Source organism: Genypterus blacodes, unplaced genomic scaffold (assembly GCF_046128005.1).
Source record: "Genypterus blacodes isolate CSIRO-AG114 ecotype Tasmania unplaced genomic scaffold, CSIRO-AGI_Gbla_v1 ptg000504l_1, whole genome shotgun sequence".
Classification (NCBI taxonomy): Eukaryota; Metazoa; Chordata; class Actinopteri; order Ophidiiformes; family Ophidiidae; genus Genypterus; species Genypterus blacodes.
In genome coordinates this window covers 24,118-42,500 of record NW_027467261.1, presented here as the reverse complement: position 1 = coordinate 42,500, position 18,383 = coordinate 24,118, and the positions used below count along the sequence as shown (strand labels likewise).

Below are 18,383 nucleotides of genomic sequence, written 5' to 3'. Positions count from 1 at the left end.
AGACACACACACACGCACACACACACATCTGCTCTGCATTGTCTCACAGAGGCAGAGCGGTGCCTTTGTGTTTTATTAAGATAACAGATATTTAACTGTTTGTGGCCTTTTATAAAACCCGAGCCGGACCAAGCTGGATCGGACCGGACTCACGCCGGCCGCCCTGCTTCGTCAGCTGTGAGGCTTCCGGCCGCCACGTCGCTCGTGGACAGGAAGTACTTTGACGGACTGACAGAGAGTCGATTCGAGCGAAATGTTTGCGTGTCTCGCCGTGGCCACGCCCCCAAAACAGAAGCGGACACCCGATCCAGTTCAGTTTGCATTTAGACTGAACAAGAAGGAACAGAGCTTCCTCTTCCTCCGCCGCTCTGGGCTGCTCTGTCTTATGTTTATGATTCAGTCTTTCCTGTTCTGACTGAAGCCCCTCCCCTCCCTGCCCCGCCTGTGGGACCAGCAGGAGAGGGAACACAAGGCCAGGCCGGGGGTCAGGTTAGAGCTCTAAGTCAAGCCGGGAAGATTAGCAGGAGAACATGGAGGAAAAGCTTCCACCTTAGAAAAGCTCTACATCTAAGACGCTGCGGGGGGGGGGGGGGGGAGCCCTACCAAGCCCCCCTCGGTGGCTCCGCCCCCTTAGCCAGCACCTCCACTCGTACACTAACAGGTGAACCTATATTACCCAGAATGCTTCAGCTGTGTCCAGACTTGTGATTATTTCAGAGACTGAGCTCGTGAGCAAACACACAGGAAGTGGATAAGCTGCATCCAGGGTCTCCATGGTAACTTAAGTACAGCGTGATCAGGCCCCAGGGTCCTCTGAGAACATCCCATAATCAAAGTTTGACTTCCAATTGTGACCAATTATCGCCAAAGGACGTGCAGCCATGCAGACACACACACACATACACACACACACACACACACACACACACACACACACACACATATTGATTATTGTGGCTGATCAGCTGCTTTCCCCTTTGATCCCTCACATTGGGATCATTAGCAGGATTAATGTGAGCGGAGAACAAAGAGGAGCTGTGTGCTCTCACCTCACGAGGTCCTGAGGACACACACACACACACACACACACACACACACACAGACACTCACACACACACACACACACACACAGACACACACCCACTCACACTCACACACACATACACACACCCACTCACACTCACACTCACACACACACAGACACACACTCAGCTTGTTGTCCACTCATCATGTCATCACTCAGCCAGATGATGGCGTTGTGACGAATCATCTCCACGTGGCGATGACAGGAAACAGGAAGCTGTTGGTTTTTGGTTTTTGTGTGTGACAACTTTTAGCTTTAGCTCTAGCTAGGACTCCTAACCTCTCCTCCTCCAAACATCTTTGAATGGAATCAAAACTTGATTACAAACAAACTCTGATCACAGCTCCTGATAACTGATCAATACTTTCCTGCTTTACCACGTTTAGAGGGACGCTCCAATTATACACAACAACTACGGAATGGGACCACACACACAATCACTCACTCACTCACTCACTCCCACACACACTCTCTCACACACACTCTCACACTCTCTCTCTCACACACACACTGGCTCTGAGTGTCACAGGGGAGGAAGAGGAGTATGAGCAGCACCTCTATGATGGATTAGCGGATTAGACGGCTCACAGTCTCCGACACTTGACTCCGCCCAGTCCAGGTGTCAGAGCTCCGCCTCATAGGAATCATCTGAATCTCCACGGAGATAAGAGGAGAACACTTCAGAACATGAAGGTTTGGTTCCTCAGGCCCCCCCCCCCCCCCGGTGACAGCAAGACACACACTCCATACATAGACCTTGGTGTTTCCATGGATACTGAGCAACTGCTTTCCAGAACCAGAACTTAAACTCTACTTCTGTCTGGGATTTGTCCAAATACTATAACACCAAACCCCTGCCCTGTGTGTTCTCCTCGCGGTTCCTCCTTCAGGTTCTGGAGCTTCTGGACTTCTTCTCTGCTCACAGGAGGAAACACGTGATGCACGCCCGTATTCAGGAAAAAACCCCAGAGAGAAGTGAGACGTTTCTGTGTCACGTGACGCCACTTGGCCAATCACATCCTTGTTGTCGGAATACGGGTGAAGAAAAACAAACGCAGGAAAAAGCTCGGGCACGGAGCCGAATTTACGGTCCCGTTACTCCCGTTACTCCCACTCCCCCACCCCCCACACACACACAGGCCACAATCAGTCCGCCGCCCCCCCCCCGCAACGGGTCCGCCGCCCCCCCTCTCCGCTCTCGAGTGTCCGCGCAAACAAAAAGCAGCTCCGGGGGCCAAACAAAGTCCCGCTCGGCCTGGACTTCATGTCCATCACTGAGAGGAGAAGTTGAGGGGGAAAACACGCCGAGCCTCGGGCGGTGACCTTGGGGGTGAAGTGGTGAGACTTACCGCAGTCTGAGAGCCCGACAGGCCGGAGAGAGAGTCCCGGGTCCCATGTCAGCGATGCCCCGCTCGGTTTGGAGGTTTGGGCGCTGTCCTCCGTCTCTGCTCCCTGATTTCGCAGTTTGTGTGTCCACGGTCAAGCTAGCGGAACAACACACGGCTTCTTCCGTCAAGGAGTTTTTCGCAATAAAAGATTGGCGGCGTGTCGCATTAGAGGAACCTGTTTCTGATTCTGCGAAGAACAAACATGTCGTTGATATGTTATAGTTCTATGTTATGAAGTATGAGGAGAGTGTGTGTGTGTGTGTGTGTGTGCGTGCGTGTGTGTGTGTGTGTGTGTTCTAATCTGATAAACCCCCCACACTGACCGAGGGAAAATATGCAAATTCCCCACAGAAACTCTCCACGCCCTCTGCTTCCTTCAGTCAGTTTCAGCTGTGCAGGTCTGATGTGTTGATGTGTGTGGGGGCTGATATTTGAAAATAATGAACTGAAGTGTATAACTTTAAATTACGTCATAGTGTTTTACAGCAAAGTCCAAAACACACCACACATCGTAAGACCACCCATGTAGTGATGGTGAGAATAGAAAGACAAACCCACTCAGTGTTAATCTGACAAACTTCATGTAATCGGACCTAAACCGGCTGTCGTTGCTTTTATTTTGAAACACCCTGGTGCGTACCGGACGTGTTGTGTGTACTCTGCACTGTTAACTTCCCTCCTCCTCTGTCAGTTTCCTCCAGTGCTGCGCTGGCGGCGCCGCGGTGCAGCCGGAGGGAAAAAACGGCCGCAATGTTTCCGAAGCTTAGGAAGCAGAAAGAAACTCGGCGGCAGCGGTCACCCAAGGGTGCCGGAGGACCCGCGCGCTCCCACCTGGGCTCGTGTTTACACTAAAACAGAACTGCTCCCCTCATGGGCCAGAAGCTTATTTTTGATGTGTTTGGACCAGAAGTAGATTCGTTTGCAACGCAAAAAGTTTATTCGTGAGTGAACCAGAAAATAGAAGGAAGCGAAGTGGAATTGTGATGACGTCATGATGGATCCTGTCTGATAGCCGCTCGGGCCCATAGAACCTGAACAGAAACATTCAGGTGGAGCGCTGCAGCTGTTGACACCAGCTTCCACCGCAGTGAGGCAGGAGCTGGACCGAGGTTCTGATCTGAACCGCAACTCCACAGGCCACATGAGTGCAAACACCAGCTGCTGGTGGAGAGAAGAAGAGATGAAACGAGCCTGACGGATTCTACAGAACCGTGTGTGTGTGTGTGTGTTTAGAACCAAGTTAACTTGTTTGGTTGAACATCATCATTCACTCTGATCAGTCCTGATTTCCTCCAAAACACAGGAAGTCACAGGGGTCAGAGGTCACTGCTCCAGGATGAGAGGGGACAGACGCTCAGCATCAGGAGGACAAACAGCTACTGTGGTCATTTCATGTAAAGTTATAATAACAAAAAGTAACACGGGCCTCATACCTCCACCAAGGCAGCAGTCCAATTCAAGTTCTGTGGGGGGGACGGGACTCAGGGGCAGACTCTAGCATGTTGTTGAGAGATAAACAGACTCAGTCAGCCTTCATCTTCTTCTTCAGCATCTATAATGGCGTCCTCTGATTAACCCCTTCAGTTCCAGTGGACTCAGATCCGGGGTCTCAATCTAAAAAAATGTTTTGATTGGACTGAATATTTGATAGCATTTATAACTAATGACACTGGCGCCCCCTGGTGGAGAGAGCTCAGCACAGCACAGCCTGACTCGTCTTACCTCATCTTGCATCATATTGCTGCTGTTTATGTTTCTAAGTCACAGGAATATTTAAAATATCTCAAAAGGAAACTTTGAGGGGAAACCTAGGAGCAAATCAAACTGAGAAACAAATCAGTGAGCTGTAATCGAGCCAGGAGGCCTCACAGCTGGAAGAGCTCAACCTGATGAAGCCTGAAGCTCCTCCAGGTTCATACCAGAGGAGCACAGAGGTCCAGCAGCTGGAGACAAAGGGCAGACGCGTCCTTCTGGAAGGATTATGGTTGATTATTATGATTATTGGCTGCTGTTACTTCGAGGTAAGGAGAAGCCTCCTCACAGCTGTGTGCTCTTCCTCCTCACAGTTGTGTGCTCTTCTTCTAGGTTCTTTCCTGATCTTTGCTTGTATTTAAACTCAAACCCATGCTGAAGATGAAGCAGGAGCGTCTGGATGAGTGAAGCGGATCACAAGTTAACATTGGACACATTAACCCACACTTAAGTCCACCTGGATACAAACAAGCAAAGATCAGAGGAGGAAGAGCATGAAGCTTCATCAGAGTGGACACACACACACACACACACACGGTGGAGTTCTACTCTTTTATTGGTTTTACAGTCATACATCTGTTCATTTGCCACACAGTCATTAAATGTCATTCAAGCTGCTAGTTAGCGTAGCATCATAGCATCAGCAAAAGTAAAAAAAAAAAAAAAGAAAAAGAAAACATCAACCCAAAGTGGAATGGCTACACAGGAAGCAGAATGTTGAGTGTTGGCTCCTGGCCGAGCGGCGAGCAGCTGCTCAGGCTGAGGAGCATGAAGCATCTAGAAGCTCCAGAGGAAACAAACAACAACAACAAGCTACCAGAGAGAGAAACCAAAATACAAAGATCCAAAATATGCTGCATGTTTGTCCTCCTGCATGGGGCCGGCTTCTGTTCTCTGCTGACTGAGAGGCAGTGGAGCTCTTCAGTGAGCGCGCGCACACACACACACACACACACACGATGCTAAAACAGCCCCTTAAAAAGCTCCCACATATAAAAACTCATTGTTTATGTACATCTTTTGTAAAACCACATAAATGTAGATCTGACCGCGCCTCAAAGCGGCGGCAACATTAGGAGCTCGGTGACGCCTGTCTGTCTGTCTGCCCGTCTGTCTGTCTGTCTGTCCTCCAACACACAGCTTCATTTTTGGTGAGAGGTTTTTATTAAAAATCTGTGTTTATCTAACAGGATTAAAGAGCAAATCTTAAATTACATCCTGGTTTCATAATCCTATATCTGAAAACTTAAATGAAGGTGTGTGTGTGTGTGTGTGTGTGTGAGGGTCTGTGTGTACACGTGGAGCCCTCACATCACCGGTCCATCATGCTGAGGATCATCTCGGGGGTCAGGTCTCCGTTTGGGGGGGCCCCGGCCTCTGGTGCCGTCTCCCCCGCCTTGGGCCCCGCGTCTGCCTTCACCTCCACAGGCCCCGCCTCCTCCGCCGCCTCCTCCTCCTCCTGCTCGGCTCCCACCTCCTTCTTCACAATGATGTCGTCCACTTCTCCAGTGACTTCGTCCTCCACACGGATGATGGCGGCCGCTGTGAGAGAGAGAGAGAGGGAGAGAGAGAGAGTCAAATGAGTGATGATGGAAGCCAGCGTCACATAATCCAAAGAGCCATTTTCTCCCTGTAGTATCAGATCTGCCCACTGGGGGCGACAGAGTTCCTCTGTGCAGACACACTGATGGACGCTCAATGAGTCCAGACTTTAGCAGTACAATCATCTGAACTGGAGCTGGGTGGTATCCTAGCAACACAGCAGTCAAAACCAGTTATGGCCTTCAAACTAACAATAAAGGTGGACCAACAGGAAGTAGGAGGCCTGTCACTCACTGTCTGGTTTGTTCTTTGGGGGGCGGCCGCGCTTCCTCTTGGCCGGCGGGTCCACGGGGGCTGGGATGGGGACGACCGGCGGGGCCTGCTCCACCTCAATCTCAGCTAGCAGCTCATCTTCCTCTTCTGCTTCCTCATCCAGGTCGGCCTCTAGCACACGCACACACACAGGTCAGGGGATGATTGACTGTAACCTGTAGGACAACAAGGTTTGCTAATCAGAAGCTCGGCCCTACCAGTGTCCTCATCCTCCTCATCCTCTTCATCATCGTCGTCGTCGTCGTCGTCATCCTCATCTCTCCTGGACTGCATCTTCCTCTTCCTGCCGCGGCGGCCCCTCTTGGGCGGGGAGCCGTTCTCCTCCCCGACCTCGCCCGTACAGTTGTCGGTGTGACGCAGCATGGTGTTCTGAGGAGCGGAGCAGACACAACCGTCACCAAACAGGCCACGCCCCCTAGCGCCAGAGAGCCACTACAGGTCAGAGGTCACCCCTACCCTCCGGGTGAAGGTCTTGTTGCACTTGCTGCAGACGAAGGCGGTGGGGACGAAGCTGGGGTCGTGGTAGCGTTTGAAGTGCATGTCCAGCAGCTGCTTCTGACGGAACGTCTTGTCACACTGGCTGCAGGAGAACGGCTTCTCCCCGGTGTGTGTGCGCTTGTGCATGATCATGTGGCGCTCCTGCAACAAACACAGAGACCGTCACGCTACACGCCCGTCACGTACACGGGGGCACAGACACACACACACACACCTGTCTGCAGCAGTAGTCACACTGGTCACACTTGAAGCGTTTCTCGTTCTTGTGGGTCTTCTGATGTTGGATCAGGGCGTAACGCTCGTGGAACACAGCGTCGCAGTAACGACACTTCTTTCCCGTCTCGATGAATGAATGCTGCTTCCGCAAATGCACACCTGAGAGAGAAGAGAGGATCAATCATTGAGATGCGTAGAGACAGGCGGTGCCACGGCAACAGGGCAGGAGAGGAGAGCTCTGACGAGAACACAACTTTAACTGCTACAGCATGAAAGAGACGTGTTCAGCCTTGAATGGAACAATGACAGACAGACCATAATATCAGGAGCACTATGGCAACACAGACGTACCCAGGTCGCTCTTGCGTGCGATGACGGTGTCACAGTGCGGGCAGTGGAACTTGGCCACGTTCTCCGTGTGTTTCTGCAGGATGTGCATCTTCATGGTGCCGCTCTGCGTGAAGCGGGCGTGGCAGATGTAACACTCGTACGGCTTCTCACCTGCAGCACAGAGGGGGACAGAGCGTCAGAACCCAGGAGGCCGGCGCCTGGTGGGGACGACTGGAGGTGGGCGGCGTCCTACCTGAATGTGTCCTCATGTGTCTCTTCAGCTTGTAGGTGTCTCTGCTGGCGTAGCTGCACAGGCTGCACTGGAAGGGCCGCTCCCCCGTGTGAGAGCGGATGTGCCTCTTCAGTTTGCTCACCTGAGGAAAGACACGGACGCTTTAGAGAGTGGGCGGGGCCGGGGAGACGGGCCAGGTCCTCCAGAGGACGGTGAGGTCACTTACTTCCACGCTGCAGTAGTCGCACATGGAGCACTTGAAGGGCTTCTCGTGTGTGTGTTTGTAGCGACGATGACGCACCAACTCTCCACTGGTGACAAACGCCATGTCACAGTCTGAGCATTTGTGTGGACGCGTGCCTGAGAACACCACAGGAAACGATTAACCGACGCCAACAGGAAACAAACCCAGAGCCAGCAGCCTGGAAGCTTCCTGCTGCTCACCTGTGTGTGTGTTGAGATGGTTCCTCAGCAGCGTCACCGTCCTGAAGGCTCGCCCACACAGGTGGCACTTGTGCGGCCTCTCGTCCGTGTGGCTCTTCATGTGTCGGTCCAGGTTGGAGCGGCGTGGACACGTGTAGCTGCACAGCTCACACTGGAAGGTCTTCTTCACCCCTGGACACAAAGAGGAAGGTGAGTAAAGGACAGCAACTACAACCGAGGGCAACACAGCAACCGGGCCTTGGTGACCTCTGACCTTTCTTCTTGATCTTGGTGGGCTTGGGCGGCTTGGTGTTGCCCACCACCTTCTCAGCGTTGACCTCTGACAGCAGCCCCTCCTGCTGCTCCTCCTCAAAGTCGTACACAGACACGTCCATGCCTCGGTCTCCGTCTGCATAACGCAGCCGGCTCTTCTTCCCTTTCTTGGACTTGTTGATGGTGGTGATGGGCTGGTAGTCTGGGTCCTTGGTCCACTCAAGGTCCTCTTGTATGACATCAAGAGGCTCCCCCTCTATGACCTCCTCCTCTTCCTCCTCCTCCACCCGAGCGGCCTGCAGCTCCTCGTGGGCGGCCTGGAGCTCCTCCTGCTCCACCGTCTCCACCTCTCCATTAGCTCCCACCTTCACCACCTGAAGGAGACCAGAACAAACCAGTCAGGACTTGAACGTTGCAGTGAGCTGTGACTCAGAGGGGAGGAGTGTGTGTGGGGAATCTTCCTCACCTGAAAGCCCTCAGGTAGAGGCAGAGTGTGGCAGATCACCGGCTCTGCGTCCTTATTAGCTGAGGCCTCCACAAAGGTGGCCTGCAGCCCCTCCACGGTGGTTGTGGTGACCGGGACCTGAACCAGCTGGAGCTGACCCAGACCCAGAGCAGCACCTGCCTGCTCCTCCATGTTCACCACCTGCACAGAGCATCCAGAGCTCATTGACGGGGTCGTCATGGGGACGAATGAGTTCTTCAGTCTAACTTGTGTCTGATACAAACCTGGAGCGTGATGATCTGACCCTCGTCTCCGCCGGTAACCGTGACTGTGCCGCCGCCCTCCAACACCTCTGTTTTCATCTGCAGCAGAGTCGGATCCAGAGCGTCCATCACCATCATCTCCATGTTGCCCGTCACCTCTGCTTGTGTTGCTATGGTCGCCGCCTGCATCAAGGCCTCTCCGGCCTCAGTAAGGCCCTTTTCTTCAGCGGCCAATGCAGTTGCCTGAGCTGTATCCATGGAAACGACCTCGCCCTCCATGGCAATGCGCCGAGCAACACCTTTGAGATGAAAACATGTGGTTAGAAAATGGGCAGTAAACTCTAAACCTGCGTACAGTGTTCAGAGTTGGAGGTCGGTGTGTGTGTGTGTGTGTGTGTGTGTGTGTGTGTGGGCTCTGCTCTGACGGCAACATTTAAGACCATCTAACTGCTTGAATTACATTTTAAAAGGATCCATTTGAAGATGCAGGTCTGGAGTATTTTACAGTGATGTTCCTTTAAATGAGGCCGGTGCTTTGCTGTGTTTACCACAGAGAGAACTACCTTTCAGATGTGACCACTGAGGAGTCTGGAGGCTTCACACTCACATGCAGGCCATCATGAGTCAGGTAAAGTAAAGTAAAGTAACACAGAGTTCCAGGCTGAACGTGTCTGCACTCGGCCCGGGCCCTAATAAAGGATCAGGCTCATCTATCCTCATATGAGCACTAATGTTAGCTCACTGGGCCCAGATGTTTACTTCAGACTTTAGCAAAGCCAAAAGTGATCAGAAGAGGAAGTTAATTCAACAATCAATTCATCTTTTCTATCCGTTTATCAGATACAGATTAAACAGCTGGTACATGTCGCCTTGTAAACTGAATCATTTTATTGGTTTCCTGTGCAGCTTTGATCGGCATATGTCCACGTGTTAAACAAACTATATGCACAAGACAATCAAAAGAAAAAAGATTAATCAAGCTTTTCAACAATCATTCATTAGTATCAGTGGACATAGGAGTTCATATCTGTAACTTCCTCTGCTACAGACCAAAGACAGAGCTCGGCGTTTCTGCCTCGGAGATATAAGTAGTTAACGGTGCGTTTTCAAATGAAAGTTTGTATATTTGATTGATCAGCCTCACAGCTGCGCTCGATGCTAACTGCTGCTGCTTCGCTTTGTCCGTCTCTGGTGTGAAAAGTGGAACTAGAGCTCACTTTAAGCTCCGGAGGGTCGAGCAGGAGTTAGGTCGCCGTTTCGCGTCCGTTTGTAATCGGGAGCCCCAAACCGTCATTTGTCGATCAATAATCAAACCTTCCCAAGTCCCTCACTGACCTCTAATATGAACCGGGATCGTGTTAGGAACATGTAGCGCTGATGTGAGCTCAGTGTCTCGGTGTGAAAGGAGCAGAAAGCACTTTAACATCAACTCTGTTAGTTTGAGTAACTCGAGAGGCGCGAGCGCGACTGAAAACAGGAAACAAAGGGCACGAGAAGATGGACGTCAGGCCCGAACTAAGTTAAAACATAAACCCTGCGTACACGAGCATCTCTGCGCAAACACGCCACTATTTGGGACAAAAAGCACGAATACACTCAACCGAGACGCCGAGTTGCAGTTTATAGATGGATTAAGTGTATTTTGGATAACGATAGAGGGAGACAAACACCCCCCGCCAGCCGCCTGGCCGGTAAGCCCTACCGTGACACCTAGAGGCCGACGACGGCTCCTACAAAAACGTTTCCGTGTTTGGGGCCAAAGAGGCCGTTGTACTTACTCTTTGTTGCTTCTTTTGGTCGATATATTCGGTTGGAGGCCCGGTGTCCGCGTTTTCTTGCTCAGATTCCGCTGTGAACGTCCCGACCGGCTGTGCGCCAGACTAATAGTTTTCTCCCGCTTTGGAGCAGTGGGCCCAACACAAAATGGCGGCCCATAAGGGCTGGTGAGCATGCGCACAAAGAGCACCCGAGGGGGAAAGGGGGAGGAGTCGCAGCATCACTGCGCGCGCTGGGCGCCAGATTTGAATTCACGCGTGGGCGTGGCTTAGCGAGGGGGAAGAGGATGACGAGGAAGATAAACATCACAGCTCACGTTCAACAAATCATTGAGCTGCGATGAGTTTGGATATTACAATCGAGCGAACTTAAAAAGCAACACATTTAACTTACGGCTTCATTTAAAGAAACGGAGACGCTGCATCAAAGCAGCCATCAGGGGGCAGTAGGAGCTGTGGAAGTGTAGGGCGGGGCCAACGTCTGTGACACACGCGTACACACACGTACACACACATTCACAGTCTTGCTTAGTGTCGTGATTCCAAGTCTTCCAAATAATTTTGTTAAATAATGATGTCACAGCGTAGAATGAAGAAATACTGTATGTATCTGTAGTGTGTGTGTTTGTGTGTGTGTGTGTGTGTGTGTGTGTGTGTGTGTGTGTGTGTCTGGCACACAACACCTCTAAAGTAAATTTGTTTTTGCATATATACTATTTGTATGAGTATAAAGTTTAAAGTAATACTGTGTAAATGCTATTGTGTATATGTATAAAATGGGCTCTGTATATTGTGAAATTGTATTGAACATACACAGAGTCCTTCTGAAAGCCCATGGAGGAACTTACACAAGCTGATCTAATCACGTTTACGTCATGTGAACTCATTCACTTTAGAAATACATACAATCTTTGTCAAAGTCGATATGCTATTAAATATAGAAGTTGTTGTGCAATGTAAATACTAAATGAAAGACATTGTATAGATTTTGATGGTTGAGGATGTGAGTCTGTTATGTGTGATAAATGAAAGCTCCATAAAGAAGTCTGTGTCATATGGATCATATCAGATAAACCCAAGTGAATTGAATCTGTTTGTCATTTTCTTCAGCTCCTCATATTCCTCCAATGAATGTAATGGATCTTTAGAAGATGAGACTTATTTAGCTGAGAATGTACTACAAAGTCCTGCGACCCCTAATGTGCGGTGAGAAAGCAGGGAAGACCGGCTGGTGGCTGAAGATGTTTACAACACCAGCAATCCTCAGAGGAATGGCTGTAATTGTGGCTTGAGACCTTCCTGTCCTCATAATTAATGAGGAAGAATCACTGTGTGGTTCTCCTTTCCTTCACAACATAATCCACAATTCTGGAGAAGTGAGAACATAACAGGACAGCCAATCACTCACAGCATATCAAAGCAGCTTCTCCGCATACAGAATTAATTATTAATTTGTTACATAACCACCAGAACATTTTGTTCACTCCGGTCGTTGCCATTTCTATCTAAACACAAATCAACCTGCGTCCTTGTTATAGGTTTCCACAGATGAATCAAATCTTGTTGCTGTCCCAGTGTCTCTCTCTCTCTCTCTCTCTCTCTCTGCCTCCTCTGGGTTTCTCTCCATCTTTCTCTCATGGCTTCTCTCTCAGAGGGGAGGGTGTAGAGAAAGGCGAGGCTCTGTTGTCAAATCTGTCAGTCTAGCCAGCCTGGCCCCTCCCACTTCAGTGGAGGCATTACATACTGCTGGTGCTTGCGCTCTTAGCAACGGTGCCTCAGCAACAGAGCCAAGGCAACAGAGCTCCACGGCAACAGCGCGCCGTGTCTCCCCAATGGAGCTGCCATTGGGCGGACCAGCGCTCAGGCACTACACCCAGAGCAGACCAAGACCTCACCGACAAAAACTCAACTACCGTCCCAGCAGACCGCAGGTACTGTGAAGCAATGAACAACATGGAGCGAGAGAGAGGGGAAGATGGTGTGCATCAGTGTGTGTGTGAGGAGGGAGCCTGTGTGGAGAGAAAATGGATGGGGGGGAGAGGAGAGGAGAGGAGAGGCTGCAGAGGGGAGAGGCAGGGGGAAGGGAAGGATGGAGGGAGAGTGCTGGAGTAGGTGCCTGCTTGAATGAGGCTCCATTGTACCGGCCACCGGCTCCTTCAACAATACACACCTGCTATTTTGTGGCGTTTAGGAGTGCGACTGCTATGGATTAGTGAGGGCAGGGATCTGTGTGAGGGCTTTTTATCACGCCAATCTGTCGAAACGTACACTGGTATATAGGTGTGAGCGTGTGAGTGTGTGTGTGTGTGTGTGTGTGTGTGTGTGTGTGTGTGCCATCCTCTCCATTTTCCACAGAGGCGACCGTGTTTTCACAGAGCTGCTAGACTAAAGACATCACGGTCCGTCCCTTGCAGCCGGTGGCCAGTGAGACAAAAACCAAGCAATTCCCCTGACAGGAGATCATGTAACAGCGACTTCTGCTAAATCTGAGCTCTGCAGTCCAGCTCTGCTCTCTGTGCCACGGGTGGGCACAGATGTTAACGTGATCAGGCTGATGCACGGCCGTAGAGCTGCAATCTGGTTATCGTATTACCTACATTGGCAAAATGAGTTATCTTGCTTTCATTTCTTCATGTGAAACCCGCTGACCCTGGATCGTATGTTACTGAGCAGCCGGCCCCCAGGAGGCAGGCTGAAGCATGACAGCAGGACCAGTTTAAACCAACCCAGCCCTGCTGCTACCTGCCGTAATGTGGTAGAGAAGTGAACGTTTGGGTTCTATAGAACCATTGTTCAAGAGAATCTGTGTTGGTTTTCAAACAAACTGGTTTTGCTTTGAATGGGCCTTAATTGGTCTAAATGAGGCTCTCACACACCTTCAAGTGCAATCAGTGCACTGGCAGACACGCCCATGGGTGCTGGGCTGGGAGAGACTGATATCAGAGCAGCAATGTCAACTGCTGCACGCTCCTAATGTGATTGACCCTCCAGTGCTCACCTGCATCACACAGGGGGAGGAGCTCTCCCAGGGATGGGCGGAGCTCTACCAGGGATGGGAGGAGCTCTCCCAGTGATGGGCGCGTCTGCCAGGTGGAAGGAGAAGCTGCTACTTCAGGGCTGAAGCCTTTTGGATGATGCATAGCCCAGCTGGATGACTGAGCTCAGCCTTCACACACACACACACACACACACACATTGTAATGCTGGACATGTCAAAATGTCACTCTTCAACCAGAATGTCCCTCCTCCTCTCACTAACTTAGACCATCACTACACTTACATGCACTCAGTTCTCTACAGCGATGCAGGCAGAACTGTGAAGAAGAGTGAGGCGTCTGAACGGGCTTCATCAGGTTCTGTGGTTCTGCCAAATAAACACGACATGTTGCGTAATCAGAGTATGAGGAGAGTCGGCCCATTCAGGAAACGCATGCGGAGGAGGAGGAGGATCACTTTGACTGACACTTACATGCCTGGATGTCGAGGTGCAGTTGCGTAATGCTGGTGTGTTCTGCAGAGTAAGCTTCTTCTTCTTGAGTGGCACTGTGGTGTTTCCATGACATCTGAAACAAATCTATTACTGTAATCAAAGTAAAGTGAAGTCGGTTTGAATAAGCACCTAAACAAAAGGTTGGGCCGCTTTCACTGCAGGAAGATCAACTTAGAGGGAAAGTGTGTGTGTGTATAAGCAGAGGATGAGCTGGTGTGTGTGTGTGTGTGTGTGTGTGTGTGTGTCACTTTTTGTGGGTTATGTAATGAAGTTATGTATCATGCAGGTTTCTTCTCATCGTCCGTTGGTTTGAGCCGAACTGTCCTGTTTGTGTTCCCTGTGTATCTGTGTGGTGATCAGGAGACGATAATAGAGAGTGAGAATGAAGCCCTGGAGCACATGGGGAGAGTGGATGAAGGAGTAGAAGAGTTCTTTACCAAGAGAGTACTTCCTGCTGACACCCAGTGAGTATCACCAGCTCACACCTTCAACCAGATACTGAACTAATCTAGATCCTAACCCCCGAATGGTCCAGTGAGCATAGAGTCACACTGTCATGTTCATGCAGGACACCACAGGATGAGGAGTCCTCCATCACGGTGCACGAGGTGGCTCCTGCCAGCTCTGTGCCCTGTCCACCCCCCACAAAAACACTCAGGAGGAAGCTGGGCGACTTCTTCACCCTTAAAAAGAGACGGGGTCTGAAATCAGAGGCAAGCCAGGAGCTCCGGCCCAAAAAGGCCTCCATCGCCGATCTGATCCGACCCCTCAGGGAGGTGGCCAGGGCCGAGAAGGACAAGGACCGGGTGAGGGAGGTGGACAAGGAGAATGAAAAGGAGAAAGGAAAAGAAGCTGGGGTTGCCGTCACCGGTGACTCCTCGGTTCAGGAGACGGCCGTTTCTGCTGCTCCGCCGCTGAGGAGTGAAGCGGTGCCCCCCCGCCGCGCTCTCAGAGAGGGGAAGTCCCAGTCACTCATTCTGCTGTCAGGCTCAGCAGCAGCAGCAGCAGGATCCACTAATGCCAAGAACACTGCAAAGGTGAGTGTGAGCACAGGCAGGGACACACTGACATGGACGATCTTTGGAAACGTCTCACCACTGTGCTGTGTCTGATTTCAGAAACAGTTTGAGGGGCAGCACAGCTTTGAGCAGAAACTCCATCTCATGCTTCAACGGATTGGAGTTTCCAAAGCCCAGCCAGGAGAGACGCAGGTGTGTGAGCGCAGCTTTCTATATTTAGATGTGCTTTTGGAGGCAAACAGACCGTTTCTAAAGATCTGAAAGATCTGATTCTCTCTTCTAGAGTCAGGAGGGAGAGATGAAGAAGGCAGAATCTGAAGGTAGGCAACCGTCACCTGCTTGGTATCCAGGGTCATGACCTCACTTTAGTTTAAATAAAGAATCCTGCTTGCTGATGGATTTGTGTCTGAACCAGAGACTGCAAGGGATTAAAAACATGTCAGATCTCATAAAGAGTATAAGAGTATAAGAGTATAAGAGTATAAGACTGCTCTGTGTCCATAGAGACATGATAGAGACGTGATGCTGCTCTGAGGTAAGATGAGATGTAACTGATCTGTGTGCCTCAGGTACCATCATAGACAGCAAACCTGAGCCACCGCCAACCTTCACAAAACCTAGAACCATGTCTGCCTCTTCAGGTAACACACACACACACACACACACACACATACTTACTCTTACATGCACACAATCATCTCAGGACTCATTTGCATATTCATTTCTCCTTCTAGATACAAGACATCAAATTAGGCCAAGTGTCTCTGCACACGAGTCCGCTGGGAAACCTGCTCTGCCCCCAAAGCCGGTGATCAAATCAGGGCCCCCCCCCACCACATCTGGACGCAACACACCTGAGAACGAACTGGCCAAGATTCAGGAAGGGGAGACCCAAACCCCCACTAAGCTGAGTCCCACTGAGGCCTCGTCCACCCCGGCCCCCACAGACCCCCCGGTCCCTGACTCCACTCATTTACAGAGCTCCCCTTCCGGTACCGTGGCTCCGGCTGACGCAGATGTGTGCAGCGACTCTGTTAGCTCGGCTGCAGCAGAGCCAGCAGCCATGAATGTGACAGAGCGGCACAGCAGAGCCTCAGTCCCTGAAGGCAACGTGAGCGGTACTACTGCTCTACTGTCTCCCTCTACATCTACCCCTCCAACAAGCCCCCCAGCCCCCCCCTCAGTGATGTCCTCTTCCTCTGAGTTCATGACTCAAAGCCACTCTGTCACTTCCAGCTCAGCAACCATAACTTCGCCCTCCGTTACCACAGAAACCATTTCTTCTCAGAGCAACGACACAAACCTGTCGGCTCCACCCTGTTTGCCAAACCGTACCTCAGCTGATCCTATCACAGCTGATCCTATCACAGCTGATCCTATCTCAGCTGATCCTATCTCAGCTGATCCTATCACAGCTGATCTTATCACAGCTGATCCTATCTCAGCTGATCCTATCTCAGCTGATCCTATCTCAGCTGATCCTATCTCAGCTGATCCTATCTCAGCTGATCCTATCTCAGCTGATCCTATCACAGCTGATCTTATCACAGCTGATCCTATCTCAGCTGATCCTATCTCAGCTGATCCTATCACAGCTGATCCCATCACAGCTGATCCTATCACAGCTGATCCTTTCTTAGCTGATCCTATCACAGATGATCCTTTCTCAGCTGATCCTATCTCAGCTGATCCTATCTCAGCTGATCCTATCTCAGCCTCAGCAGTCACCACCAGCACATTAACATCATCAGCTCCTGATGGTTCCACTTCCATCTCTGTCACGACTGCCAGCTCTGTAGATCCAATTTCATGTGTCGCTAAAACAACAGCCCCTCCCCCAGACTCAAACATCCCCACCCACCCAGCTCCAGTGTCCCCTGACGCCTCCACAGGCCAGACCCTCCCAGTCTCCACTGCCCCCCTCTCCTCTGATACTACCAGCCCAACAACCACTGACTGCATGACATCCATCTCTCCCCCTGCCCCCGCCCCCGCCCCTGACCTCTCCGCCTCTTCCTCTTCGTCTGGTGCAGCGGACCACTTAGACGGCATCTCAACAACCGCAGCTGCAATTAGCTCCCAGCCCACAACTGAGCCGGAACCAATTAACACCAGTACCACCCTGACTCCAGCTGGCCCTTGCCCACCCATTAGTGATAGTTGGAGTCCTACGTCTCACCCTCTGACCGGTCCACCTCCCTCTAGTGGCAGAGTAGGCCAAGATGATGAAGAAGGATCCAGTCTGGAGCCTGCAGCGACGCTCACAGGTAAGTTTCAGCCTCCGCCCTTTCACACATCAGGACAAGTTCCTGCTGAGAGTCAAGACCAGGAGTCCAGGCCGGCCACAAGCAGGTGGGCAGGACTCATGTTTGTGACAGGTACCACTTCTAGAAAAGATTATTGATGAAAGTTATTTGATGAAATGTCAGGAGCTTGGCCTGATTGGGAGCTCAGGGAGCTTCAGGCCATGAGGGCAGAGGACAACATCACATCCTGCCTTAGTCATCAGGAGAGAAGGTTGACTGACTGACTGACTGACTGACTGACTGACTGACTGACTGACTGACAGAGTGAATTCTAAAAGAGAACGCTGTTGTCTTAGCCACTCTGCAGCACTTAGCTTCAAGTGTGACAGGGAGGTGGCTTTGTTGATGTGTGTGTGTGTGTGTGTGTGTGTGTGTGTGAAGGTCCTGAATGGAGTCTTTTGTTGTTTTGTTCTCCCAATAGCAGACGAGCCGCTTCAGACGACTAGAAAGAACCAGAACACCGACGAGGAGCACAAAACACCTGAGGATGGCGGGAAGGTCGACGAGCGTGAACAAGAGCAACCTGCTCCTGTCAGCGGTGAAGGTAGACGGGAAGAAGAGGCGCAGGAAGACGGCACCGGGACCGACGAAGAGGATAAAAAAGCTGCGGCAGTGGACGAAGCTCCGTCAGGGAAAGAGAGCGAGTGATGGAGTTACAAGCAGGAAGGAGAGCAGAGAAACACGGGACCAACTACTGTGACGGGAGCAGGAGAGTTCCACAGTAAAGGGTGAAAGGGTTAAAGGGGGGAGATCCATGGCACTTCCTACACGGACCACCACCTTACAGCAGCAGCAGCACACCACAGGTGGGCCACTGGACCAAAGAACTCAGATCCCCTTGGTGTGATGATGTAACTGACAAATCCAGCAGTGTCTTTGTCCTTTTCTAACTTGTCTTTGATTTTTTGCATTGCACGTGTGATGATGTACCATGAAACACTGGACTGTGGTCAGATGCAGTATGTTTACATTAGATGGATAAGAGACATACGTATGAATATTAAATGGAATATT

At 51.0% G+C, this 18,383-nt stretch overlaps 2 protein-coding genes and 1 pseudogene across 2 annotated transcripts; 1 reads left to right on the top strand and 2 right to left on the bottom strand.

The window, feature by feature from the left end:
- Nucleotides 1-2,720, bottom strand: part of LOC142990307 (rho family-interacting cell polarization regulator 1-like) — an 11,220-nt pseudogene extending 8,500 nt beyond the window's left edge.
- A 2,042-nt stretch (nt 2,721-4,762) lies between these two features.
- On the bottom strand, nt 4,763-10,727 carry LOC142990312 (transcriptional repressor CTCF-like). The gene is made up of 13 exons (XM_076140061.1): nt 10,558-10,727; nt 8,801-9,078; nt 8,538-8,717; nt 8,073-8,445; nt 7,820-7,990; nt 7,602-7,735; nt 7,397-7,517; nt 7,165-7,314; nt 6,812-6,972; nt 6,556-6,738; nt 6,297-6,468; nt 6,061-6,210; nt 4,763-5,766 (listed from the first exon to the last, which is right to left on the bottom strand). The coding sequence occupies exons 2-13, from the start codon at nt 9,056-9,058 to the stop codon at nt 5,537-5,539; spliced, it is 2,283 nt and encodes a 760-aa protein (XP_075996176.1). The 5' UTR covers nt 9,059-9,078; nt 10,558-10,727; the 3' UTR covers nt 4,763-5,536.
- Nucleotides 10,728-12,386: 1,659 nt separating this feature from the next.
- LOC142990304 (uncharacterized) lies at nt 12,387-18,369 on the top strand. The gene is made up of 8 exons (XM_076140051.1): nt 12,387-12,485; nt 14,405-14,508; nt 14,613-15,081; nt 15,163-15,255; nt 15,347-15,383; nt 15,633-15,704; nt 15,798-17,330; nt 17,791-18,369. The coding sequence occupies exons 1-8, from the start codon at nt 12,387-12,389 to the stop codon at nt 18,015-18,017; spliced, it is 2,634 nt and encodes an 877-aa protein (XP_075996166.1). The 3' UTR covers nt 18,018-18,369.
- Nucleotides 18,370-18,383: the final 14 nt, after the last annotated feature.

Excerpts from the sequence above, each read along its gene's own strand:
- LOC142990304 (XM_076140051.1), top strand. The coding sequence starts at position 12,387 with ATGGAGCTGCCATTGGGCGGACCAGCGCTCAGGCACTACACCCAGAGC. Across the intron at positions 14,509-14,612 it reads GTACTTCCTGCTGACACCCA|GACACCACAGGATGAGGAGT; the intron begins GTGAGTATCACC and ends ATGTTCATGCAG. Across the intron at positions 17,331-17,790 it reads GCCTGCAGCGACGCTCACAG|CAGACGAGCCGCTTCAGACG; the intron begins GTAAGTTTCAGC and ends TTCTCCCAATAG.
- LOC142990312 (XM_076140061.1), bottom strand. The coding sequence starts at position 9,058 with ATGGAGGGCGAGGTCGTTTCCATGGATACAGCTCAGGCAACTGCATTG. Across the intron at positions 7,736-7,819 it reads CCATCTCAACACACACACAG|GCACGCGTCCACACAAATGC; the intron begins GTGAGCAGCAGG and ends TGGTGTTCTCAG. Across the intron at positions 5,767-6,060 it reads CCCAAAGAACAAACCAGACA|CGGCCGCCATCATCCGTGTG; the intron begins GTGAGTGACAGG and ends TCTCTCTCACAG.